This window comes from Petromyzon marinus, unplaced genomic scaffold (genome assembly GCF_048934315.1).
Source record: "Petromyzon marinus isolate PM22_M1 ecotype Great Lakes invasive population unplaced genomic scaffold, UKy_Petmar_22M1.pri1.0 PM_G_Scaffold_21, whole genome shotgun sequence".
Classification (NCBI taxonomy): domain Eukaryota; kingdom Metazoa; phylum Chordata; class Hyperoartia; order Petromyzontiformes; family Petromyzontidae; genus Petromyzon; species Petromyzon marinus.
In genome coordinates, this window is record NW_027422773.1 from 3,256,044 (window position 1) to 3,280,298 (window position 24,255).

At 47.3% G+C, this 24,255-nt stretch overlaps 1 protein-coding gene across 5 annotated transcripts in view; it reads left to right on the top strand.

Moving 5' to 3' along the window:
• Window positions 1-1,957: 1,957 nt before the first annotated feature.
• Window positions 1,958-24,255, top strand: part of LOC142912577 (uncharacterized) — a 32,586-nt gene continuing 10,288 nt past the window's right edge. Inside the window, exons 1-5 of one of the 5 annotated variants that reach the window (XM_076060709.1) lie at window positions 2,100-2,339; window positions 10,577-11,457; window positions 12,925-13,004; window positions 19,756-19,920; window positions 23,045-23,112. In XM_076060709.1, the coding sequence (XP_075916824.1) occupies window positions 10,614-11,457; window positions 12,925-13,004; window positions 19,756-19,920; window positions 23,045-23,112 (1,157 nt within the window). In that variant the 5' untranslated portion in view covers window positions 2,100-2,339; window positions 10,577-10,613. Of the gene's footprint in view, window positions 2,340-10,576; window positions 11,458-12,924; window positions 13,005-19,755; window positions 19,921-23,044; window positions 23,113-24,255 lie in introns of all 5 variants that reach the window. The other 4 variants (XM_076060713.1, XM_076060711.1, XM_076060712.1 and 1 more) reach the window with 4 other exon arrangements.

Genomic DNA, 24,255 nt, shown 5'->3' on the forward strand with positions numbered 1-24,255 from the left:
TCTGTGCCAGACGTCACGATCATCATCATCATTACAGAGAGATTGTTCACGATCATCATTACAGAGAGAGATTGTTCACGATCATCATCATTACAGAGAGAGATTGTTCACGATCATCATCATTACAGAGAGAGATTGTTCACGATCATCATCATCATTACAGAGAGAGATTGTTCACGATCATCATCATTACAGAGAGAGATTGTTCACGATCATCATTACAGAGAGAGAGATTGTTCACGATCATCATCATTATGGAGAGAGAGATTGTTCACGATCAGCATTATTACAGAGAGAGATTGTTCACGATCATCATCATCATTACAGAGAGAGATTGTTCACGATCATCATCATTACAGAGAGAGATTGTTCATGATCATCATTACAGAGAGAGAGATTGTTCACAATCATCATCATTATGGAGAGAGAGATTGTTCACGATCAGCATTATTACAGAGAGAGATTGTTCACGATCATCATCATTACAGAGAGACATTGTTCACGATCATCATCATCATTACAGAGAGAGATTGTTCACGATCATCATCATCATTACAGAGAGACATTGTTCACGATCATCATCATCATTACAGAGAGATTGTTGAGTGATTCACTTGGGGCCTTGACAATGCGTCTAGCTTAATGGTCTAATCACCACACCTTGGTGTTGTTGTTGTTGAGTGATTCACTTGGGGCCTTGACAATGTGTCTAGCTTAGTGGTCTAATCACCACACCGTGGTGTTGTTGTTGAGTGATTCACTTGGGGCCTTGACAATGTGTCTAGCTTAGTGGTCTAATCACCACACAGTGTTGTTGTTGTTGAGTGATCCACTTGGGGCCTTGACAATGTGTCTAGCTTAGTGGTCTAATCACCACACCGTGGTGTTGTTGTTGTTGAGTGATTCACTTGGGGCCTTGACAATGTGACTAGCTTAGTAGTCTAATCACCACACCGTGTAGTTGTTGTTGAGTGATTCACTTGGGGCCTTGACAATGTGTCTAGCTTAGTGGTCTAATCACCACACCATGTTGTTGTTGAGTGATTCACTTGGGGCCTTGACAATGTGTCTAGCTTAGTGGTCTAATCACCACACCGTGTTGTTGAGTGATTCACTTGGGGCCTTGACAATGTGTATAGCTTAGTGGTCTAATCACCACACAGTGTTGTTGTTGTTGAGTGATTCACTTGGGGCCTTGACAATGTGTCTAGCTTAGTGGTCTAATCACCACACCGTGTTGTTGTTGTTGTTGAGTGATTCACTTGGGGCCTTGACAATGTGTCTAGCTTAGTGGTCTAATCACCACACTGTGTAGTTGTTGTTGAGTGATTCACTTGGGGCCTTGACAATGTGTCTAGCTTAGTGGTCTAATCACCACACCATGTTGTTGTTGAGTGATTCACTTGTGGCCTTGACAATGTGTCTAGCTTAGTGGTCTAATCACCACACTGTGTTGTTGTTGTTGAGTGATTCACTTGGGACCTTGACAATGTGTCTAGCTTAGTGGTCTAATCACCACACCATGGTGTTGTTGTTGTTGAGTGATTCACTTGGGGCCTTGACAATGTGTCTAGCTTAGTGGTCTAATCACCACACCGTGTTGTTTTGTTGTTGTTGAGTGATTCACTTGGGGCCTTGACAATGTGTCTAGCTTAGTGGTCTAATCACCACACCGTGGTGTTGTTGTTGTTGTTGAGTGATTCACTTGGGGCCTTGACAATGTGTCTAGCTTAGTGGTCTAATCACCAGACCGTGTTGTTGTTGTTGATTGATTCACTTGGGGCCTTGACAATGCGTCTAGCTTAGTGGTCTAATCACCACACCGTGGTGTTCTTGTTGTTGTTGAGTGATTCACTTGGGGCCTTGACAATGTGTCTAGCTTAGTGGTCTAATCACCACACCGTGGTGTTGTTGTTGAGTGATTCACTTGGGGCCTTGACAATGTGTCTAGCTTAGTGGTCTAATCACCAATATTTAACAGGCGACGTTTCGGGTAACGGACCTTTATCGCACGGTGCACGACCGGCGAGAATCGATATCCGGTGAGCGTCTGTGGCATCGATTAAACGGGAATAGGCCGATTCTAAAGGAATCTACAACCTTCGATTCCTTTACTCTCGATTTAAAGAGTCGATTCTTGGCGCGCGAGCGTCACTATTCTACTCACGCAGCGCGGCTTGGTGGTGGAGGTTTTTATTTTTAAAAGTTTTAACTTTCACGTCCCGTTAAGTTGCTTTAGGAGTCTGTAGTTGTACGAAGTATACCGCAAGGCGTACAGGCCGCAACAATCGAGGCGACTCCTGCGCCTACAATCGCCGGCGGATCAAAGCATCGCGAAGGTTGATTTGGGCCTAACTCTATCATCATCTGTGCCAGACGTCACGATCATCATCATCATTACAGAGAGATTGTTCACGATCATCATTACAGAGAGAGATTGTTCACGATCATCATCATTACAGAGAGAGATTGTTCACGATCATCATCATTACAGAGAGAGATTGTTCACGATCATCATCATCATTACAGAGAGAGATTGTTCACGATCATCATCATTACAGAGAGAGATTGTTCACGATCATCATTACAGAGAGAGAGATTGTTCACGATCATCATCATTATGGAGAGAGAGATTGTTCACGATCAGCATTATTACAGAGAGAGATTGTTCACGATCATCATCATCATTACAGAGAGAGATTGTTCACGATCATCATCATTACAGAGAGAGATTGTTCATGATCATCATTACAGAGAGAGAGATTGTTCACAATCATCATCATTATGGAGAGAGAGATTGTTCACGATCAGCATTATTACAGAGAGAGATTGTTCACGATCATCATCATTACAGAGAGACATTGTTCACGATCATCATCATCATTACAGAGAGAGATTGTTCACGATCATCATCATCATTACAGAGAGACATTGTTCACGATCATCATCATCATTACAGAGAGATTGTTGAGTGATTCACTTGGGGCCTTGACAATGCGTCTAGCTTAATGGTCTAATCACCACACCTTGGTGTTGTTGTTGTTGAGTGATTCACTTGGGGCCTTGACAATGCGTCTAGCTTAGTGGTCTAATCACCACACCTTGGTGTTGTTGTTGAGTGATTCACTTGGGGCCTTGACAATGTGTCTAGCTTAGTGGTCTAATCACCACACCGTGGTGTTGTTGTTGTTGAGTGATTCACTTGGGGCCTTGACAATGCGTCTAGCTTAGTGGTCTAATCACCACACCGTGTTGGTGTTGTTGTTGAGTGATTCACTTGGGGCCTTGACAATGTGTCTAGCTTAGTGGTCTAATCACCACACCTTGGTGTTGTTGTTGAGTGATTCACTTGGGGCCTTGACAATGTGTCTAGCTTAGTGGTCTAATCACCACACCTTGGTGTTGTTGTTGTTGAGTGATTCACTTGGGGCCTTGACAATGTGTCTAGCTTAGTGGTCTAATCACCACACCGTGTTGTTGTTGAGTGATTCACTTGGGGCCTTGACAATGTGTCTAGCTTAGTGTTCTAATCACCACACTGTGTTGTTGTTGTTGTTGAGTGATTCACTTGGGGCCTTGACAATGTGTCTAGCTTAGTGGTCTAATCACCACACCTTGGTGTTGTTGTTGTTGAGTGATTCACTTGGGGCCTTGACAATGTGTCTAGCTTAGTGGTCTAATCACCACACCGTGGTGTTGTTGTTGTTGAGTGATTCACTTGGGGCCTTGACAATGCGTCTAGCTTAGTGGTCTAATCACCACACCGTGGTGTTGTTGTTGTTGAGTGATTCACTTGGGGCCTTGACAATGCGTCTAGCTTAATGGTCTAATCACCACACCTTGGTGTTGTTGTTGTTGAGTGATTCACTTGGGGCCTTGACAATGCGTCTAGCTTAGTGGTCTAATCACCACACCTTGGTGTTGTTGTTGAGTGATTCACTTGGGGCCTTGACAATGTGTCTAGCTTAGTGGTCTAATCACCACACCTTGGTGTTGTTGTTGTTGTTGAGTGATTCACTTGGGGCCTTGACAATGTGTCTAGCTTAGTGGTCTAATCACCACACCTTGGTGTTGTTGTTGTTGAGTGATTCACTTGGGGCCTTGACAATGTGTCTAGCTTAGTGGTCTAATCACCACACAGTGTTGTTGTTGTTGTTGAGTGATTCACTTGGGGCCTTGACAATGTGTCTAGCTTAGTGGTCTAATCACCACACAGTGTTGTTGTTGTTGTTGAGTGATTCACTTGGGGCCTTGACAATGCGTCTAGCTTAGTGGTCTAATCACCACACCGTGGTGTTGTTGTTGTTGGTGAGTAATTCACTTGGGGCCTTGACAATGTGTCTATCTTAGTGGTCTAATCACCACACCGTGTTGTTGAGTGATTCACTTGGGGCCTTGACAATGTGTCTAGCTTAGTGGCCTAATCACCACACAGTGTTGTTGTTGTTGAGTGATTCACATGGGGCCTTGACAATGTGTCTAGCTTAGTGGTCTAATCACCACACCTTGTTGTTGTTGAGTGATTCACTTGGGGCCTTGACAATGTGTCTAGCTTAGTGGTCTAATCACCACACCGTGGTGTTGTTGTTGAGTGATTCACTTGGGGCCTTGACAATGTGTCTAGCTTAGTGGTCTAATCACCACACAGTGTTGTTGTTGTTGAGTGATCCACTTGGGGCCTTGACAATGTGTCTAGCTTAGTGGTCTAATCACCACACCGTGGTGTTGTTGTTGTTGAGTGATTCACTTGGGGCCTTGACAATGTGACTAGCTTAGTAGTCTAATCACCACACCGTGTAGTTGTTGTTGAGTGATTCACTTGGGGCCTTGACAATGTGTCTAGCTTAGTGGTCTAATCACCACACCATGTTGTTGTTGAGTGATTCACTTGGGGCCTTGACAATGTGTCTAGCTTAGTGGTCTAATCACCACACCGTGTTGTTGAGTGATTCACTTGGGGCCTTGACAATGTGTCTAGCTTAGTGGTCTAATCACCACACAGTGTTGTTGTTGTTGTTGAGTGATTCACTTGGGGCCTTGACAATGTGTCTAGCTTAGTGGTCTAATCACCACACCGTGTTGTTGTTGTTGTTGAGTGATTCACTTGGGGCCTTGACAATGTGTCTAGCTTAGTGGTCTAATCACCACACTGTGTAGTTGTTGTTGAGTGATTCACTTGGGGCCTTGACAATGTGTCTAGCTTAGTGGTCTAATCACCACACCATGTTGTTGTTGAGTGATTCACTTGTGGCCTTGACAATGTGTCTAGATTAGTGGTCTAATCACCACACTGTGTTGTTGTTGTTGAGTGATTCACTTGGGACCTTGACAATGTGTCTAGCTTAGTGGTCTAATCACCACACCATGGTGTTGTTGTTGTTGAGTGATTCACTTGGGGCCTTGACAATGTGTCTAGCTTAGTGGTCTAATCACCACACCGTGTTGTTTTGTTGTTGTTAAGTGATTCACTTGGGGCCTTGACAATGTGTCTAGCTTAGTGGTCTAATCACCACACCGTGGTGTTGTTGTTGTTGTTGAGTGATTCACTTGGGGCCTTGATAATGTGTCTAGCTTAGTGGTCTAATCACCAGACCGTGTTGTTGTTGTTGATTGATTCACTTGGGGCCTTGACAATGCGTCTAGCTTAGTGGTCTAATCACCACACCGTGGTGTTCTTGTTGTTGTTGAGTGATTCACTTGGGGCCTTGACAATGTGTCTAGCTTAGTGGTCTAATCACCACACCGTGGTGTTGTTGTTGAGTGATTCACTTGGGGCCTTGACAATGTGTCTAGCTTAGTGGTCTAATCACCACACCCTGTTGTTTTGTTGTTGTTTAGTGATTCACTTGGGGCCTTGACAATGCGTCTAGCTTAGTGGTCTAATCACCACACCTTGGTGTTGTTGTTGTTGAGTGATTCACTAGGGGCCTTGACAATGCGTCTAGCTTAGTGGTCTAATCACCACACCTTGGTGTTGTTGTTGAGTGATTCACTTGGGGCCTTGACAATGTGTCTAGCTTAGTGGTCTAATCACCACACCGTGGTGTTGTTGTTGAGTGATTCACTTGGGGCCTTGACAATGTGTCTAGCTTAGTGGTCTAATCACCACACCGTGTTGTTTTGTTGTTGTTTAGTGATTCACTTGGGGCCTTGACAATGCGTCTAGCTTAGTGGTCTAATCACCACACCTTGGTGTTGTTGTTGTTGAGTGATTCACTAGGGGCCTTGACAATGCGTCTAGCTTAGTGGTCTAATCACCACACCTTGGTGTTGTTGTTGAGTGATTCACTTGGGGCCTTGACAATGTGTCTAGCTTAGTGGTCTAATCACCACACCTTGGTGTTGTTGTTGTTGAGTGATTCACTTGGGGCCTTGACAATGTGTCTAGCTTAGTGGTCTAATCACCACACCTTGGTGTTGTTGTTGTTGAGTGATTCACTTGGGGCCTTGACAATGTGTCTAGCTTACTGGTCTAATCACCACTCAGTGTTGTTGTTGTTGTTGAGTGATTCACTTGGGGCCTTGACAATGTGTCTAGCTTAGTGGTCTAATCACCACACAGTGTTGTTGTTGTTGTTGAGTGATTCACTTGGGGCCTTGACAATGCGTCTAGCTTAGTGGTCTAATCACCACACCGTGGTGTTGTTGTTGTTGGTGAGTAATTCACTTGGGGCCTTGACAATGTGTCTAGCTTAGTGGTCTAATCACCACACCGTGTTGTTGAGTGATTCACTTGGGGCCTTGACAATGTGTCTAGCTTAGTGGCCTAATCACCACACAGTGTTGGTGTTGTTGAGTGATTCACTTGGGGCCTTGACAATGTGTCTAGCTTAGTGGTCTAATCACCACACCTTGTTGTTGTTGAGTGATTCACTTGGGGCCTTGACAATGTGTCTAGCTTAGTGGTCTAATCACCACACCGTGGTGTTGTTGTTGAGTGATTCACTTGGGGCCTTGACAATGTGTCTAGCTTAGTGGTCTAATCAGCACACAGTGTTGTTGTTGTTGAGTGATCCACTTGGGGCCTTGACAATGTGTCTAGCTTAGTGGTCTAATCACCACACCGTGGTGTTGTTGTTGTTGAGTGATTCACTTGGGGCCTTGACAATGTGTCTAGCTTAGTGGTCTAATCACCACACCGTGTAGTTGTTGTTGAGTGATTCACTTGGGGCCTTGACAATGTGTCTAGCTTAGTGGTCTAATCACCACACCATGTTGTTGTTGAGTGATTCACTTGGGGCCTTGACAATGTGTCTAGCTTAGTGGTCTAATCACCACACCGTGTTGTTGAGTGATTCACTTGGGGCCTTGACAATGTGTCTAGCTTAGTGGTCTAATCACCACACAGTGTTGTTGTTGTTGAGTGATTCACTTGGGGCCTTGACAATGTGTCTAGCTTAGTGGTCTAATCACCACACCTTGGTGTTGTTGTTGTTGAGTGATTCACTTGGGGCCTTGACAATGTGTCTAGCTTAGTGGTCTAATCACCACACCTTGGTGTTGTTGTTGTTGAGTGATTCACTTGGGGCCTTGACAATGTGTCTAGCTTAGTGGTCTAATCACCACACAGTGTTGTTGTTGTTGTTGAGTGATTCACTTGGGGCCTTGACAATGTGTCTAGCTTAGTGGTCTAATCACCACACAGTGTTGTTGTTGAGTGATTCACTTGGGGCCTTGACAATGCGTCTAGCTTAGTGGTCTAATCACCACACCGTGGTGTTGTTGTTGTTGTTGAGTAATTCACTTGGGGCCTTGACAATGTGTCTAGCTTAGTGGTCTAATCACCACACCGTGTTGTTGAGTGATTCACTTGGGGCCTTGACAATGTGTCTAGCTTAGTGGCCTAATCACCACACAGTGTTGTTGTTGTTGAGTGATTCACTTGGGGCCTTGACAATGTGTCTAGCTTAGTGGTCTAATCACCACACCTTGTTGTTGTTGAGTGATTCACTTGGGGCCTTGACAATGTGTCTAGCTTAGTGGTCTAATCACCACACCGTGGTGTTGTTGTTGAGTGATTCACTTGGGGCCTTGACAATGTGTCTAGCTTAGTGGTCTAATCACCACACAGTGTTGTTGTTGAGTGATCCACTTGGGGCCTTGACAATGTGTCTAGCTTAGTGGTCTAATCACCACACCGTGGTGTTGTTGTTGTTGAGTGATTCACTTGGGGCCTTGACAATGTGTCTAGCTTAGTGGTCTAATCACCACACCGTGTAGTTGTTGTTGAGTGATTCACTTGGGGCCTTGACAATGTGTCTAGCTTAGTGGTCTAATCACCACACCATGTTGTTGTTGAGTGATTCACTTGGGGCCTTGACAATGTGTCTAGCTTAGTGGTCTAATCACCACACCGTGTTGTTGAGTGATTCACTTGGGGCCTTGACAATGTGTCTAGCTTAGTGGTCTAATCACCACACAGTGTTGTTGTTGTTGAGTGATTCACTTGGGGCCTTGACAATGTGTCTAGCTTAGTGGTCTAATCACCACACCGTGTTGTTGTTGTTGTTGAGTGATTCACTTGGGGCCTTGACAATGTGTCTAGCTTAGTGGTCTAATCACCACACCGTGTAGTTGTTGTTGAGTGATTCACTTGGGGCCTTGACAATGTGTCTAGCTTAGTGGTCTAATCACCACACCATGTTGTTGTTGAGTGATTCACTTGTGGCCTTGACAATGTGTCTAGCTTAGTGGTCTAATCACCACACTGTGTTGTTGTTGTTGAGTGATTCACTTGGGACCTTGACAATGTGTCTAGCTTAGTGGTCTAATCACCACACCATGGTGTTGTTGTTGTTGAGTGATTCACTTGGGGCCTTGACAATGTGTCTAGCTTAGTGGTCTAATCACCACACCGTGTTGTTTTGTTGTTGTTGAGTGATTCACTTGGGGCCTTGACAATGTGTCTAGCTTAGTGGTCTAATCACCACACCGTGGTGTTGTTGTTGATTGATTCACTTGGGGCCTTGACAATGCGTCTAGCTTAGTGGTCTAATCACCACACCGTGGTGTTCTTGTTGTTGTTGAGTGATTCACTTGGGGCCTTGACAATGTGTCTAGCTTAGTGGTCTAATCACCACACCGTGGTGTTGTTGTTGAGTGATTCACTTGGGGCCTTGACAATGTGTCTAGCTTAGTGGTCTAATCACCACACCGTGTTGTTGTTGTTGAGTGATTCACTTCGGGCCTTCCAACACCGCCGGCGATGATTATCTCAACCGGTTCTGGGACTCCCCTAGGTCGACTCAGCCTCAAATGAGTAGCTGGTGTAGCGGTGTGTAGTAGTAAAACATCGCTAGCACTGGGGAGACAAATTCGGCCGGGCGTGGTGCTGGCCACCCACCCCCCTCGTGTGCCACAGTGCCGGTAGCCTTCATAGCTGCTGCTCGCTAACAGCACTTGCCCCTACAGCCTGTTACAGGCTACACGGTGTGGGATCTTTGTGTTATTGTTTGGTGTAAACATGTCAACATGTTGTGAAATTCTATTCCCGTGGACGTCGAGGGGATGGCCATACCCTGGGCACGCCAGGTGAAGGCAGTGGCAGCAAGTATTCAAATCGCCATCACTTTCCATCTCTTTGGGGGGGGTTTGAGTGTTTCCCCCTCGCACGCCACGTGGAGTTTTCTCCCGGTGCTGCGATTTCCTCCCACACGTGTATAATAACAATAATAAGCACAACTGTTATTACATCTTAAAATAAAATAAAAACTAAATGCAGGACACTTAAGAAAAAAAAAATTTCACTCGATGTGGCTCTTGGATCAATAGGCACGTGTCAGCTAATTATAGCATTGTGTGGTCACAATGATCAGGAGCACGGGGTAGGCCTTACGTTGAGGGAACTCCATTTGAAGAACTTTGATGTTAAGCTAGATTCATCTTCTTTGGTTCTTTCGGTAAAGTCACCACCACGTAGAATGAGAATAAAATAATAAATTAATAAAATAAAATAACACGATAAAATTCTCACGACGTTTCGGCCACAACACAAGTGGCCTTCATCAGGTGAAGGGACAGCGCTCGCTCCAGCGCTGTCCTCTAGACAGTCTCGTCCCTTCATCTGATGAAGGCCACTTGTGTTGTGGCCGAAACGTCGTGAGAATTTTATTGTGTTATTTTATTTTATCAATTTATTATTTTATTCTCTTTCTACGTGATGGTGACTTTACCGAAAGAACCAAAGAAGATGAATCCTTGCAGTCACGAAAGCTTTAAATCGACAAATGAATCTAGATTCTCATTGTCAGTGCAGCAAAGCACAAAATCAATACAGTAACACCATGAAAATACAATTACCGATTGACGTATTGGGAAACTTGTTGCATTCGTATTTTTGAAAAATGTAAAAATTGCAGCAACAACGCTGTTTGCCCCCACCTCCATTAACGCTACAGCGTAAACAGACGGGCGGTGGCAATTAAAAAAAATGATTCCCATTTAAACTTGTAAGTTGCTTTGCCGAGAGATCTCGCTGGTGCCATCTGGATTGCTCTGCAGCAGTGGCGCTGTCTTAATAAATTCCACATTTGTTTTTTTCTTGCGTGCACGTACACGGTGTCTGTGCGTCATGCAGGAAGACGGCTATCGGAGGAGTGTGCAAAGAATACAACATGGAGGGGAACGACAATGAAACCTTCAGCCGAAATTTGGGCAGCAGTTTTTCCACGCTCCCCGACTTCAAAATACGGTGCATCTTGGGCAGTGTTTCAGAGAATGAACGAGGTCACCGTCAATCTAGGCAGGTCCGGGAGCCATCGAGCCGTGGCCAGAGTCAGCTAGGGCAAGGTCGCGGTCAAATGGGGCCATTCCAGGTGATGTTGGGTCACGGGTGGTGTCAGATGGGAAAAGGTGAAGGTCAATCTGGTGGGCAAATCCAGGGGCCATCGGTTCAAGGTTGGGGTAATAAAGGGCAGGGTCAGCCGGGGGAAGGCGACGGAGTGGCAATTCAAGGCCACAATCAGCCAGGGCAGGGGCCTTCGATTCAAGGTTGGGGTAATAAAGGGCAGGGTCAGCCGGGGGAAGGCGACGGAGTGGCAATTCAAGGCCACAATCAGCCAGGGCAGGGGCCATCGACTCAAGGTTGGGGTAATAAAGGGCAGGGTCAGCCGGGGGAAGGCGACGGAGTGGCAATTCAAGGCCACAATCAGCCAGGGCAGAGCCAATATCACGACGGGAAAAAAAAACCCCAATTGGGCCGAGGTCAGACTCAGCCAAAACAGGGTCAGCGTCAACCCGAGCAGGGCCAGGGACTGTCAGGGCACGCCCATGGTCTGCTGGGGCAAGGCCGAGGTCAACCTAATCAGGGCCTGAGTCAGCCAAGGCAATCTCATTGTCCACTGGGCCAAGTCCAGGAGCCATTGGGTCACGCTTGGGGTCAACTTGGACAAGGTCAAGTGGGTCGTGGTGAAACTGGACAGGTTCAACAAGGTCAAGCACAGAGGATGCTATTGCAAGGTCAGTCAACTTGGTCATGGTCAAGTGACACCGCCAAGGTCAAGGTATTCCTTTCAGCTGTAGATCATGGCCCCGTGTATCGCCTGGCTCCAATCTGTAAACCAATCGCGCCGCTTATTTTACTTAAAACGATCTCAATCCTCCGATGTCCACATTGATCGCCGAGCACGAATTCCGCTTGCGCTTTTCAACCGGCGTTTGACGTCAGAAGTACGGTGCGGTGCTCTGCTTAGTCATTGACGATAACGATGGTTAGGCAGCGCTTGCCCCAGGAACGCAAGAGGCGGTACGTCCGTCACGCCGCGATGAAAAGCGGCTCGGCCTAGGTGTGCGTGCCTAGGGCAGGTGGACCGCGTTGGCTAGGAGACGTTAACTACCTCGCCTGGTACGCAGGAGGGTCGTGGGTTCGATCCCGACCCCTGACGCCTGTTGCTGTGTATTTGGAGTTTGCGTGTCTCTCTCTCATCATCATCATCACGGTGGCTAGGAGACGTTAACTACCTCGCCCGGTACGCAGGAGGTCGTGGGTTCGATCCCGACCCCTGACGCCTGTTGCTGTGTATTTGGAGTTTGCGTGTCTCTCTCTCATCATCATCATCACGGTGGCTAGGAGATGTTAACTACCTCGCCCGGTACGCAGGAGGGTCGTGGGTTCGATCCCAACCCTGACGCCTGTTGCTGTGTATTTGGAGTTTGCGTGTCTCTCTCTCATCATCATCATCATCATCACGCTGGCTAGGAGATGTTAACTACCTCGCCCGGTACGCAGGAGGGGCATGGGTTCGATCCCGACCCCTGACGCCCGTGCGTTTGAAAGTTTGCGCGTTCTCCCCACGGCGGTGTTGATGTTGCTCCATGCCCTGCGTTGTTTCCCCGCGCATTTAGAAAAACGTGACGTTTAAGAGTAATGCGGCTGATATACATTGACACGTGGTGATGAACCACTTTGTTGAGCTTATCAACTGTGGCCAGGTCGCTTCTGAACAAGAGCTACGTATCCGAGCGGGCTCTTACGTGGTAAAATAACAAGTTTAGTTTCGTTTAGTTGATGGGTTCCTTTAATGCTGGCTTTTGTCTCCAAAGTTTTTTTGGGAAAAAACTTTTGGTCAGTTCGCCGATTTTTCTACAGGGCAAGCACTTTATATCAGAACGCAATTTTACTGAAGATTTATTCATATTTATGATGCTCATCATAACCTCTCATTGCCGACAGACACCCCGACTGAGCTGAGCACTAAACCTCAGTTGGAAAGTTCTAAAAAGCGATACGTGTGTCAACGTGTACCAATGTACATCTCGTGCGGTGCTATTATGAACGATGTACTTTAATACTCTTTGGTTCTATTGGGTAAAGTCACGTAGGTGAAAATAAACCCAATAGAACCAAAGAGTATGGATCCTAGCAGTCACGAAAGCTTTAAATCTAGGATGTACTTTAACTTAATTGTGCGCAATTTTTGTTCGCAGCTCAAGCAAACATCACTGAGCAGCATCAACCTCGGCAGAGCACGCCACCGCCGCCGCCGCTGCCGCTTGATGGGCAAGAGGCAAGATGACTCGCTGATCACATTGAAACGTGTCCACAGATGTGCATCGTTATTTCACATTAATAATACGGTCATTCTAAGAAAATACCGATTCATCTAGTTTCATATTCTCGGTTCTTTCGGTAAAGTCACCACGTAGAAGGGAAACGATACAATAATAAAAATATAAAACAATAAAATTATCGCGACGTTTCAAACATCTGAACAAGCTGCCAAATCGCTCTCCGTGGTACTGACGTTTAAAAAAAACTTTTTCAAATTTTCTTGCTGTGGTTTTCACACCTGACGATGATCGCTGCTTGTGTTGCAGTCGAAACGTCGTGATAATTTTATTGTTTCCCTTTCTACGTGGCGGTGACTTTACCGAAAGAACCGAGAATGTGAATCACTGCAGTCGTGAAAGCTTCAAGTGAAAATTTATTTAGTTTCACGAAGCTTGGGGCTGCTGCCACGGTGCGCAATGGTTCAGCACGCTGGACTTGCGGTCCACAAGGTCGTGATGTCCAGGCGTGCCAGGTTTAATAGGCACGTGTCTACAATGTCCCACCTCTGTCCACTCTGCAGTATATATTGGTACACCGCAGTTGAATGGCAGGCCGCATGTGGTGGGGTAAAGTGTGGGTACTACCATCACTTCCAAGATGTCTCCCCAGCGTGGAGGAGTTCAGCCCCTAGTGAGGGTTTTTCTACCAAGACGTCTTGAACAGCGTGGAAGAGTTCAGCCCCTAGTGAGGGTGTCTTTACCAAGACGTCTTGAACAGCGTGGAAGAGTTCAGCCCCTAGTGAGGGCTTCTCTACCAAGACATCTTGAACAGCGTGGAAGAGTTCAGTCTCTAGTGAGGGTTTCTCTTCCAAGACATCTTGAACAGCGTGGAAGAGTTCAGCCCCTAGTGAGGGTTTCTCTTCCAAGACGTCTTGAACAGCGTGGAAGAGTTCAGCCCCTAGTGAGGGTTTCTCTTCCAAGACGTCTTGAACAGCGTGGAAGAGTTCAGCCCCTAGTGAGGGTTTCTCTTCCAAGATGTCTTGAACAGCGTGGAAGAGTTCAGCCCCTAGTGAGGGTTTCTCTTCCAAGATGTCTTGAACAGCGTGGAAGAGTTCATCCCCTAGTGAGGGTTTCTCTACCAAGACGTCTTGAACAGCGTGGAAGAGTTCAGCCCCTAGTGAGGGTTCCTCTACCAAGACGTCTTGAACGGCGTGGAAGAGTTCAGCCCCTAGTGAGGGTTTCACTTCCAAGACGTCTTGAACAGCGTGGAAGAGTTCAGCCCCTAGTGAGGGTTTCTCTACCAAGACGTCTTGAACGGCGTGGAAGAGTTCAGCCCCTAGTGAGGGTTCCTCTACCAAGACGTCTTGAACAGCGTGGAAGAGTTCAGCCCCTAGTGAGGGTTTCTCTTCCTTTAAGACGTCTTGAACAGCGTGGAAGAGTTCAGCCCCTAGTGAGGGTTTCTCTTCCAAGACGTCTTGAACAGCGTGGAAGAGTTCAGCCCCTAGTGAGGGTTTCTCTACCAAGACATCTTGAACAGCGTGGAAGAGTTCAGCCCCTAGTGAGGGTTTCTCTTCCAAGACGTCTTGAACAGCGTGGAAGAGTTCAGCCCCTAGTGAGGGTTCCTCTACCAAGACGTCTTGAACAGCGTGGAAGAGTTCAGCCCCTAGTGAGGGTTTCTCTACCAAGACGTCTTGAACAGCGTGGAAGAGTTCAGCCCCTAGTGAGGGTTTCTCTTCCAAGACGTCTTGAACAGCGTGGAAGAGTTCAGCCCCTAGTGAGGGTTTCTCTTCCAAGATGTCTTGAACAGCGTGGAAGAGTTCAGCCCCTAGTGAAGGTTTCTCTACCAAGACGTCTTGAACAGCGTGGAAGAGTTCAGCCCCTAGTGAGGGTTCCTCTACCAAGACGTCTTGAACGGCGTGGAAGAGTTCAGCCCCTAGTGAGGGTTTCACTTCCAAGGCGTCTTGAACAGCGTGGAAGAGTTCAGCCCCTAGTGAGGGTTTCTCTACCAAGACGTCTTGAACGGCGTGGAAGAGTTCAGCCCCTAGTGAGGGTTCCTCTACCAAGACGTCTTGAACAGCGTGGAAGAGTTCAGCCCCTAGTGAGGGTTTCTCTTCCTTTAAGACGTCTTGAACAGCGTGGAAGAGTTCAGCCCCTAGTGAGGGTTTCTCTTCCAAGACGTCTTGAACAGCGTGGAAGAGTTCAGCCCCTAGTGAGGGTTTCTCTACGAAGACGTCTTGAACAGCGTGGAAGAGTTCAGCCCCTAGTGAGGGTTTCTCTTCCAAGACGTCTTGAACAGCGTGGAAGAGTTCAGCCCCTAGTGAGGGTTTCTCTACCAAGACGTCTTGAACAGCGTGGAAGAGTTCAGCCCCTAGTGAGGGTTTCTCTTCCAAGACGTCTTGAACAGCGTGGAAGAGTTCAGCCCCTAGTGAGGGCTTCTCTACCAAGACATCTTGAACAGCGTGGAAGAGTTCAGTCTCTAGTGAGGGTTTCTCTACCAAGACATCTTGAACAGCGTGGAAGAGTTCATCCCCTAGTGAGGGTTTCTCTTCCAAGACGTCTTGAACAGCGTGGAAGAGTTCAGCCCCTAGTGAGGGTTCCTCTACCAAGACGTCTTGAACAGCGTGGAAGAGTTCAGCCACTAGTGAGGGTTCCTCTACCAAGACGTCTTGAACAGCGTGGAAGAGTTCAGCCCCTAGTGAGGGTTTCTCTACCAAGAGGTCTTGAACAGCGTGGAAGAGTTCAGCCCCTAGTGAGGGTTTCTCTTCCAAGACGTCTTGAACAGCGTGGAAGAGTTCAGCCCCTAGTGAGGGTTTCTCTTCCAAGATGTCTTGAACAGCGTGGAAGAGTTCAGCCCCTAGTGAGGGTTTCTCTACCAAGACGTCTTGAACAGCGTGGAAGAGTTCAGCCCCTAGTGAGGGTTCCTCTACCAAGACGTCTTGAATGGCGTGGAAGAGTTCAGCCCCTAGTGAGGGTTTCACTTCCAAGACGTCTTGAACAGCGTGGAAGAGTTCAGCCCCTAGTGAGGGTTTCTCTACCAAGACGTCTTGAACGGCGTGAAAGAGTTCAGCCCCTAGTGAGGGTTCCTCTACCAAGACGTCTTGAACAGCGTGGAAGAGTTCAGCCCCTAGTGAGGGTTTCTCTTCCAAGACGTCTTGAACAGCGTGGAAGAGTTCAGCCCCTAGTGAGGGTTTCTCTTCCAAGACGTCTTGAACAGCGTGGAAGAGTTTAGCCCTTAGTGAGGGTTTCTCTTCCACGACGTCTTGAACAGCGTGGAAGAGTTTAGCCCCTAGTGAGGGTTTCTCTTCCAAGATGTCTTGAACAGCGTGGAAGAGTTCATCCCCTAGTGAGGGTTTCTCTACCAAGACGTCTTGAACAGCGTGGAAGAGTTCAGCCCCTAGTGAGGGTTCCTCTACCAAGACGTCTTGAACGGCGTGGAAGAGTTCAGCCCCTAGTGAGGGTTTCACTTCCAAGACGTCTTGAACAGCGTGGAAGAGTTCAGCCCCTGGTGAGGGTTTCTCTACCAAGACGTCTTGAACGGCGTGGAAGAGTTCAGCCCCTAGTGAGGGTTCCTCTACCAAGACGTCTTGAACAGCGTGGAAGAGTTCAGCCCCTAGTGAGGGTTTCTCTTCCTTTAAGACGTCTTGAACAGCGTGGAAGAGTTCAGCCCCTAGTGAGGGTTTCTCTTCCAAGACGTCTTGAACAGCATGGAAGAGTTCAGCCCCTAGTGAGGGTTTCTCTACCAAGACATCTTGAACAGCATGGAAGAGTTCAGCCCCTAGTGAGGGTTTCTCTTCCAAGATGTCTTGAACAGCGTGGAAGAGTTCAGCCCCTAGTGAGGGTTCCTCTACCAAGACGTCTTGAACAGCGTGGAAGAGTTCAGCCCCTAGTGAGGGTTTCTCTACCAAGACGTCTTGAACAGCGTGGAAGAGTTCAGCCCCTAGTGAGGGTTTCTCTTCCAAGACGTCTTGAACAGCGTGGAAGAGTTCAGCCCCTAGTGAGGGTTTCTCTTCCAAGATGTCTTGAACAGCGTGGAAGAGTTCAGCCCCTAGTGAAGGTTTCTCTACCAAGACGTCTTGAACAGCGTGGAAGAGTTCAGCCCCTAGTGAGGGTTCCTCTACCAAGACGTCTTGAACGGCGTGGAAGAGTTCAGCCCCTAGTGAGGGTTTCACTTCCAAGGCGTCTTGAACAGCGTGGAAGAGTTCAGCCCCTAGTGAGGGTTTCTCTACCAAGACGTCTTGAACGGCGTGGAAGAGTTCAGCCCCTAGTGAGGGTTCCTCTACCAAGACGTCTTGAACAGCGTGGAAGAGTTCAGCCCCTAGTGAGGGTTTCTCTTCCTTTAAGACGTCTTGAACAGCGTGGAAGAGTTCAGCCCCTAGTGAGGGTTTCTCTTCCAAGACGTCTTGAACAGCGTGGAAGAGTTCAGCCCCTAGTGAGGGTTTCTCTACGAAGACGTCTTGAACAGCGTGGAAGAGTTCAGCCCCTAGTGAGGGTTTCTCTTCCAAGACGTCTTGAACAGCGTGGAAGAGTTCAGCCCCTAGTGAGGGCTTCTCTACCAAGACATCTTGAACAGCGTGGAAGAGTTCAGTCTCTAGTGAGGGTTTCTCTACCAAGACATCTTGAACAGCGTGGAAGAGTTCAGCCCCTAGTGAGGGTTTCTCTTCCAAGACGTCTTGAACAGCGTGGAAGAGTTCAGCCCCTAGTGAGGGTTCCTCTACCAAGACGTCTTGAACAGCGTGGAAGAGTTCAGCCACTAGTGAGGGTTCCTCTACCAAGACGTCTTGAACAGCGTGGAAGAGTTCAGCCCCTAGTGAGGGTTTCTCTACCAAGAGGTCTTGAACAGCGTGGAAGAGTTCAGCCCCTAGTGAGGGTTTCTCTTCCAAGACGTCTTGAACAGCGTGGAAGAGTTCAGCCCCTAGTGAGGGTTTCTCTTCCAAGATGTCTTGAACAGCGTGGAAGAGTTCAGCCCCTAGTGAGGGTTTCTCTACCAAGACGTCTTGAACAGCGTGGAAGAGTTCAGCCCCTAGTGAGGGTTCCTCTACCAAGACGTCTTGAACGGCGTGGAAGAGTTCAGCCCCTAGTGAGGGTTTCACTTCCAAGACGTCTTGAACAGCGTGGAAGAGTTCAGCCCCTAGTGAGGGTTTCTCTACCAAGACGTCTTGAACAGCGTGGAAGAGTTCAGCCCCTAGTGAGGGTTCCTCTACCAAGACGTCTTGAACAGCGTGGAAGAGTTCAGCCCCTAGTGAGGGTTTCTCTACCAAAACGTCTTGAACAGCGTGGAAGAGTTCAGCCCCTAGTGAGGGTTTCTCTTCCAAGACGTCTTGAACAGCATGGAAGAGTTCAGCCCCTAGTGAGGGTTTCTCTTCCAAGACGTCTCCCCAGCGTGGAAGAGTTCAGCCCCTAGTGAGGGTTTCTCTACCAAGACGTCTTGAACAGCGTGGAAGAGTTCAGCCCCTAGTGAGGGTTTCTCTTCCAAGACGTCTTGAACAGCGTGGAAGAGTTCAGCCCCTAGTGAGGGTTTCTCTACCAAGACGTCTTGAACAGCATGGAAGAGTTCAGCCCCTAGTGAGGGTTTCTCTAACCAAGACGTCTTGAACAGCGTGGAAGAGTTCAGCCCCTAGTGAGGGTTTCTCTTCCTTTAAGACGTCTTGAACAGCGTGGAAGAGTTCAGCCCCTAGTGAGGGTTTCTCTACGAAGACGTCTTGAACTGCGTGGAAGAGTTCAGCCCTTAGTGAGGGTTTCTCTTCCAAGACGTCTTGAACAGCGTGGAAGAGTTCAGCCCCTAGTGAGGGTTTCTCTACCAAGACGTCTTGAACAGCGTGGAAGAGTTCAGCCCCTAGTGAGGGTTTCACTTCCAAGACGTCTTGAACAGCGTGGAAGAGTTCAGCCCCTAGTGAGGGTTTCTCTACCAAGACGTCTCCCCAGCGTGGAAGAGTTCAGCCCCTAGGGAGGGTTTCTCTTCCAAGACGTCTTGAACAGCGTGGAAGAGTTCAGCCCCTAGTGAGGGTTTCTCTACCAAGACGTCTCCCCAGCGTGGAAGAGTTCAGCCCCTAGGGAGGGTTTCTCTTCCAAGACGTCTTGAACAGCGTGGAAGAGTTCAGCCCCTAGTGAGGGTTTCTCTACCAAGACGTCTCCCCAGCGTGGAAGAGTTCAGCCCCTAGTGAGGGTTTCTCTTCCAAGACGTCTTGAACAGCGTGGAAGAGTTCAGCCTCTACTGAGCGCCCTCTAGTGGAGGCCCTTTTGCCAGCAGTGATTACGATCAAACAATTTCAGATCTGCGCCTTAAACATTTTTACGTTCACAGCACTTGGCAAAGACGTTTTAAGGGAAAGTTAATTTAAAAAATAAAAAAACCGTGTATTTGTGCTTGTACATGACTTGATCGAGTTTTCGGTTGAAATGGAGTAATAATAATCAGTTCAACACGTAGGCTTTCACGACCAATTATATTCGTATAATAAATGTTTTTTGGGTTATATCGCGTAAAGTATGAATGTGTAAATGTTGTGGATTTACTCTCCGACACACCGGTGGGCCGAAGTAGTAATTCACTGGCGCGTTTTGTTTACGTGACAAACCTCACTGGCTGGGTCGGGTGGTGGAGGGTAACGACACACACTTACGCGAGCCAACCCAAGAACGTTTATCGCGAATGATCGGTCATCGGGCAGCGGAAAATCTTGATGTGTTCACGACACTACGGCTTGGGAAGCTGCTGACACACGCTCCTCATGCCGTGTGTTGTGTTTGGTTGTTTTTTTTTCTTCGCAGAATAAAGATCACGTGTCAAGGACGTACAATTCTTTGCGCTGTGAAATGAACAAGTTGAACATGTGGAAGGTCAGAGTTCACTCTGAGCTCAGCAAAAAGGAGGAAGCTGTCAGAATGGCCCAGGAGACGGCCGACACTCTGCAGAAATCAACTCGACAAACACAGGTGGGTAGCAGCAGCAGTAAGTGGTCTCATTTCTCTAAAGCAGTGCTTCTCAGTGTGGTCACTCACCCCCGGTATCACCGGTGGTCCACCACGCTCCTCCGGGTGGTCCTCAGGGCTGTGAGTAACACAGGTGGGCAACAGCAGCAGCAGTAAGTGGTCTTATTTCTCTAAAGCAGTGCTTCTCACAGTGTGGTCACCCTCCCTCCCTCCCCCGTACCACCGGTGGTCCTCCATGCTCCTCCGGGTGGTCGCGGGGTTGTGACGCAGGCTGATCCGGAGAGTAATTACAATGTACGTCATTATTATTATTAAATTAAACTCGTGATATTTAAAAATTAGGTGAGGAAAAACGACCTTAACCCTCGGGTCTAAATGCGCCCCCCCTAAAAAAAAACCTCGTAGCTGCGTTTAAAAAAATAAAGCGTTTGTATTCCCGTAATATGAGTGATTTAGTGTTACTGCTATTTAGAGAAACAAGCGAATGGCTGAGTTGGTTTGCGGGCCGACGACTTGTCGAGTTTCCGCGGAGTATTTGTGCATTGCGCGCGGTCATTCTCTTGGCCTTTAATCTTTGGTTACTTCGGTAAAGTCACGTGGTAGGTATAAAGATGATAAAATGTCCACGACGTTTCGATCGCAACACCTCAAGCGCTTTGTCCTAGGGCGGTAAAAAAAGTAATCCCTGCAGTGGAACTGCTGAACCAGCGAGAGAGTCCTGTCACAACAACAACAACAACAGCAGCAGCAGCAAGAGGTTTAATTTTTATTTTCGCCTGAGGACGACCGCCGCCTGTGGTGTCGCGATGGAAACGTCGTGATTTGATTTATTATTTTGTGTTGTATTTTTATACGCGCTACGCGACTTTACTTGAATGAAAGCAAAGACTGTGGATTCCTGCGGTGACGAAAAACTTCAAATCTCTTAGTCTTATTAAATTTTTATTTAAATATTTCGTGACTGCAGGGATTCATATTCTTGGTTCTTTCGGTAAAGTCACCGCCACGTAGAAGGGAATCAATAAAATAATAAAAATTTAAAACGATCAAATTATCATGACGTTTCGACTGCAACGCAAGCGATCATCGTCAGGTGTGAAAACCACAGCAAGAAAACAATTTTCACCGCCGCTCTTTAAAAAAAAATTCTTGCTGTGGTTTTCACACCTGATGATGATTGCTTGTGTTGCAGTCGAAACGTCGTGAGACTTTTATTGTTTGATATTTTTTATTATTTTATTGTTTCCCTTCTACGTGGTGGTGACTTTACCGAATGAACCAAAGATTATGGATTCCTGCAGTGACGTAAACTTCAAATCTCTTCTTCGTCTTCTTCTTGATTCTTTCGGTAAAGTCGCCACGTAGAAGGGAAAAAATAAAATAATAAAAATTTAAAACAATAAAATTCTCACGACGTTTCGACTGCAACGCAAGCGATCATCATCAGGTGTGAAAACCACCGCAAGAAAAAAATGTCACCGCCACTTTTTTAAAATTTTCTTGCTGTGGTTTTCACACCTGACGATGATTGCTTGTGTTGCCATCGAAACGTCGTGAGAATTATATTGTTTTATATTTTTATTACTTTATTGTTTCCCTTCTACGTGGTGACTTTACCGAAAGAACCAAAAATAAATCTCTTAGTCTTGTCGACTAAAGCAGTGAAACGCTTTCATTCAATGTTGGTGTGAGTGGCTCCTCATTTCTCCAAACCCAAACATTTATTGTCAGCTAATCGGTAAACTTCATCAATCTTTTGACGTAGACACGTAGCCAATGATCAGGTTTGGTTTTCCTCAGTGCACTGTGTGTATGTTGAACTTCTTTCACACCGTACGTAGCCAACCGTGCTGTGTGTGTATATTGAACATCTTTCACACCGTACGTAGCCAACCGTGCTACGTGTGTGTATGTTGAACATCTTTCACACCGTGCGTAGCCAACCATGCTACGTGTGTGTATGTTGAACTTCTTTCACACCGTACATAGCCAACCGTGCTACGTGTGTGTATGTTGAACATCTTTCACACCGTACGTAGCCAACCGTGCTATGTGTGTGTATGTTGAACTTCTTTCACACCGTACGTAGCCAACCGTGCTATGTGTGTGTGTGTATGTTGAACTTCTTTCACACCGTACGTAGCCAACCGTGCTATGTGTGTGTATGTTGAACATCTTTCACACCGTACGTAGCCAACCGTGCTACGTGTGTGTATGTTGAACTTCTTTCACACCGTACGTAGCCAACCGTGCTACGTGTGTGTGTATGTTGAACTTCTTTCACACCGTACGTAGCCAACCGTGCTATGTGTGTGTTTGTTGAACTTCTTTCACACCGTACGTAGCCACCTGTGCTATGTGTGTGTATGTTGAACTTCTTTCACACCGTACGTAGCCAACCGTGCTACGTGTGTGTATGTTGAACTTCTTTCACACCGTACGTAGCCAACCGTGCTATGTGTGTGTGTATGTTGAACATCTTTCACACCGTACGTAGCCAACCGTGCTACGTGTGTGTATGTGGAACATCTTTCACACCGTACGTAGCCAACCGTGCTGTGTGTGTGTTTGTTGAACTTCTTTCACACCGTACGTAGCCAACCGTGCTATGTGTGTGTATGTTGAACATCTTTCACACAGTACGTAGCCAACCGTGCTACGTGTGTGTATGTTGAACTTCTTTCACACCGTACGTAGCCAACCGTGCTCAATGGGAGATGCAGTGGCATCTCAAATAACGTTGCTACATTTGCATATTGTTTCAGACTCATTAATTTCGTCTGGTTATAATCACGATTAGGTTGTTTTTGTGGATTCCCCATAGTCATCATTATGATTGGTAATTGTGTCCACTCATCATTCGTCATTGTTAACTAAAATAGAGAAACACTTGGTTTGCCAAGACAATAATTTAAAGGTGCTTCTAATCTGTTTGTAGCTTCAACTGGACAGCAATAAGATTTGTGTCTGTGGTTCCTCAGCGATCGCTTTGTCTGCATGATTGACGATGCTTTATGAAACCCGAACGTCATTATCAGTGCTGTGTGTCAGATAACAATTATCAGACAACTGTGTTGAAGCGGTATGCGTCACCTCAGCGAAGTGTGTGTGTCGTGTTTCCTTTCAGCTTGAAAATGTACACCTCAGCGTGCAACTTCAAGACGTGATTGACATCAAAGGAGATTTAATGGAGAAGTAAGAAGTTATTCATTTCCCTCGAATTTCATCTTTGTCCTCTGTTTAGGTTCCTAAACTTACTGGAGAAACCCGAAGAGCAATGAAGCTCTTTTTTTTGTAACAAATGTCCGGTAGATTTCAGAGATGTCCGGTGGACTCAGGGGCGAGGAGCCAGGATTTTGACTTTGGGGGGGTTGCTGACTTCAACATTCTGAGATATCTCAGTGTGTTTGTGTTTTCCAATGGGCACCACAAATGTATAAAACTAATTATTGGATTTGAGCTGCGGAGTTTATTAATAGGTCGGAGCCGCCGACGTGGCCAGTAAGTTCGATAAGTTCGCAAGGCTGCCGCTCAAGCAGCCTGCAGGGCAGCACGCAAGGTGGCAGCCTGCAGGGCAGCACACAAGGTGGCAGCCTGCAGGGCAGCACGAGGTGACATCACAAGGTGACATCACAAGGTGGCAGCACAAGGTGGTAGCCTGCAGGGCAGCACAAGGTGACAGCCTGCAGGGCAGCACACAAGGTGGCAGCCTGCAGGGCAGCACAAGGTGGCAGCCTGCAGGGCAGCACGAGGTGGCAGCACACAAGGTGACATCACAAGGTGGCAGCTGGCAGGGCAGCAGCACAAGGTGGCAGTCTGCAGGGCAGCACAAGGTGACATCACAAGGTGGTAGCCTGCAGGGCAGCACACGGGGTGGTAGCCTGCAGGGCAGCACACAAGGTGGTAGCCTGCAGGGCAGCACACGAGGTGGCAGCCTGCAGGGCAGCACAAGGTGACAGCCTGCAGGGCAGCACACAAGGTGGCATCACAAGGTGGCAGCCTGCGGCATTTTGCAGCAGCCGGATATCCGGTTATCCCGATTGCCGACTTCCCCAAATTTTCAGGGGGGGGGGCTGACCCCCCCCATCCCCCCCTGTTGCTCCGCCCCTGAGTGGACTACTGGGTGGAGGTCAGAGGTCACGCCGGCAGAACAAACAAGCGACTTGTTGATGACACCAACATCCTCTCTGCATTTTCATTTTAAAAACTTTCGCGACTGCAGGAATTCACGTTCTTTGGTTATTTCTGTAAAGTCACAGAAAACAACAAAATCACGGTGAGTTTTTATTTTGTTGTTTCCCTTCTACGTGACTTCACCGAAAGAACCAAGAATATCTT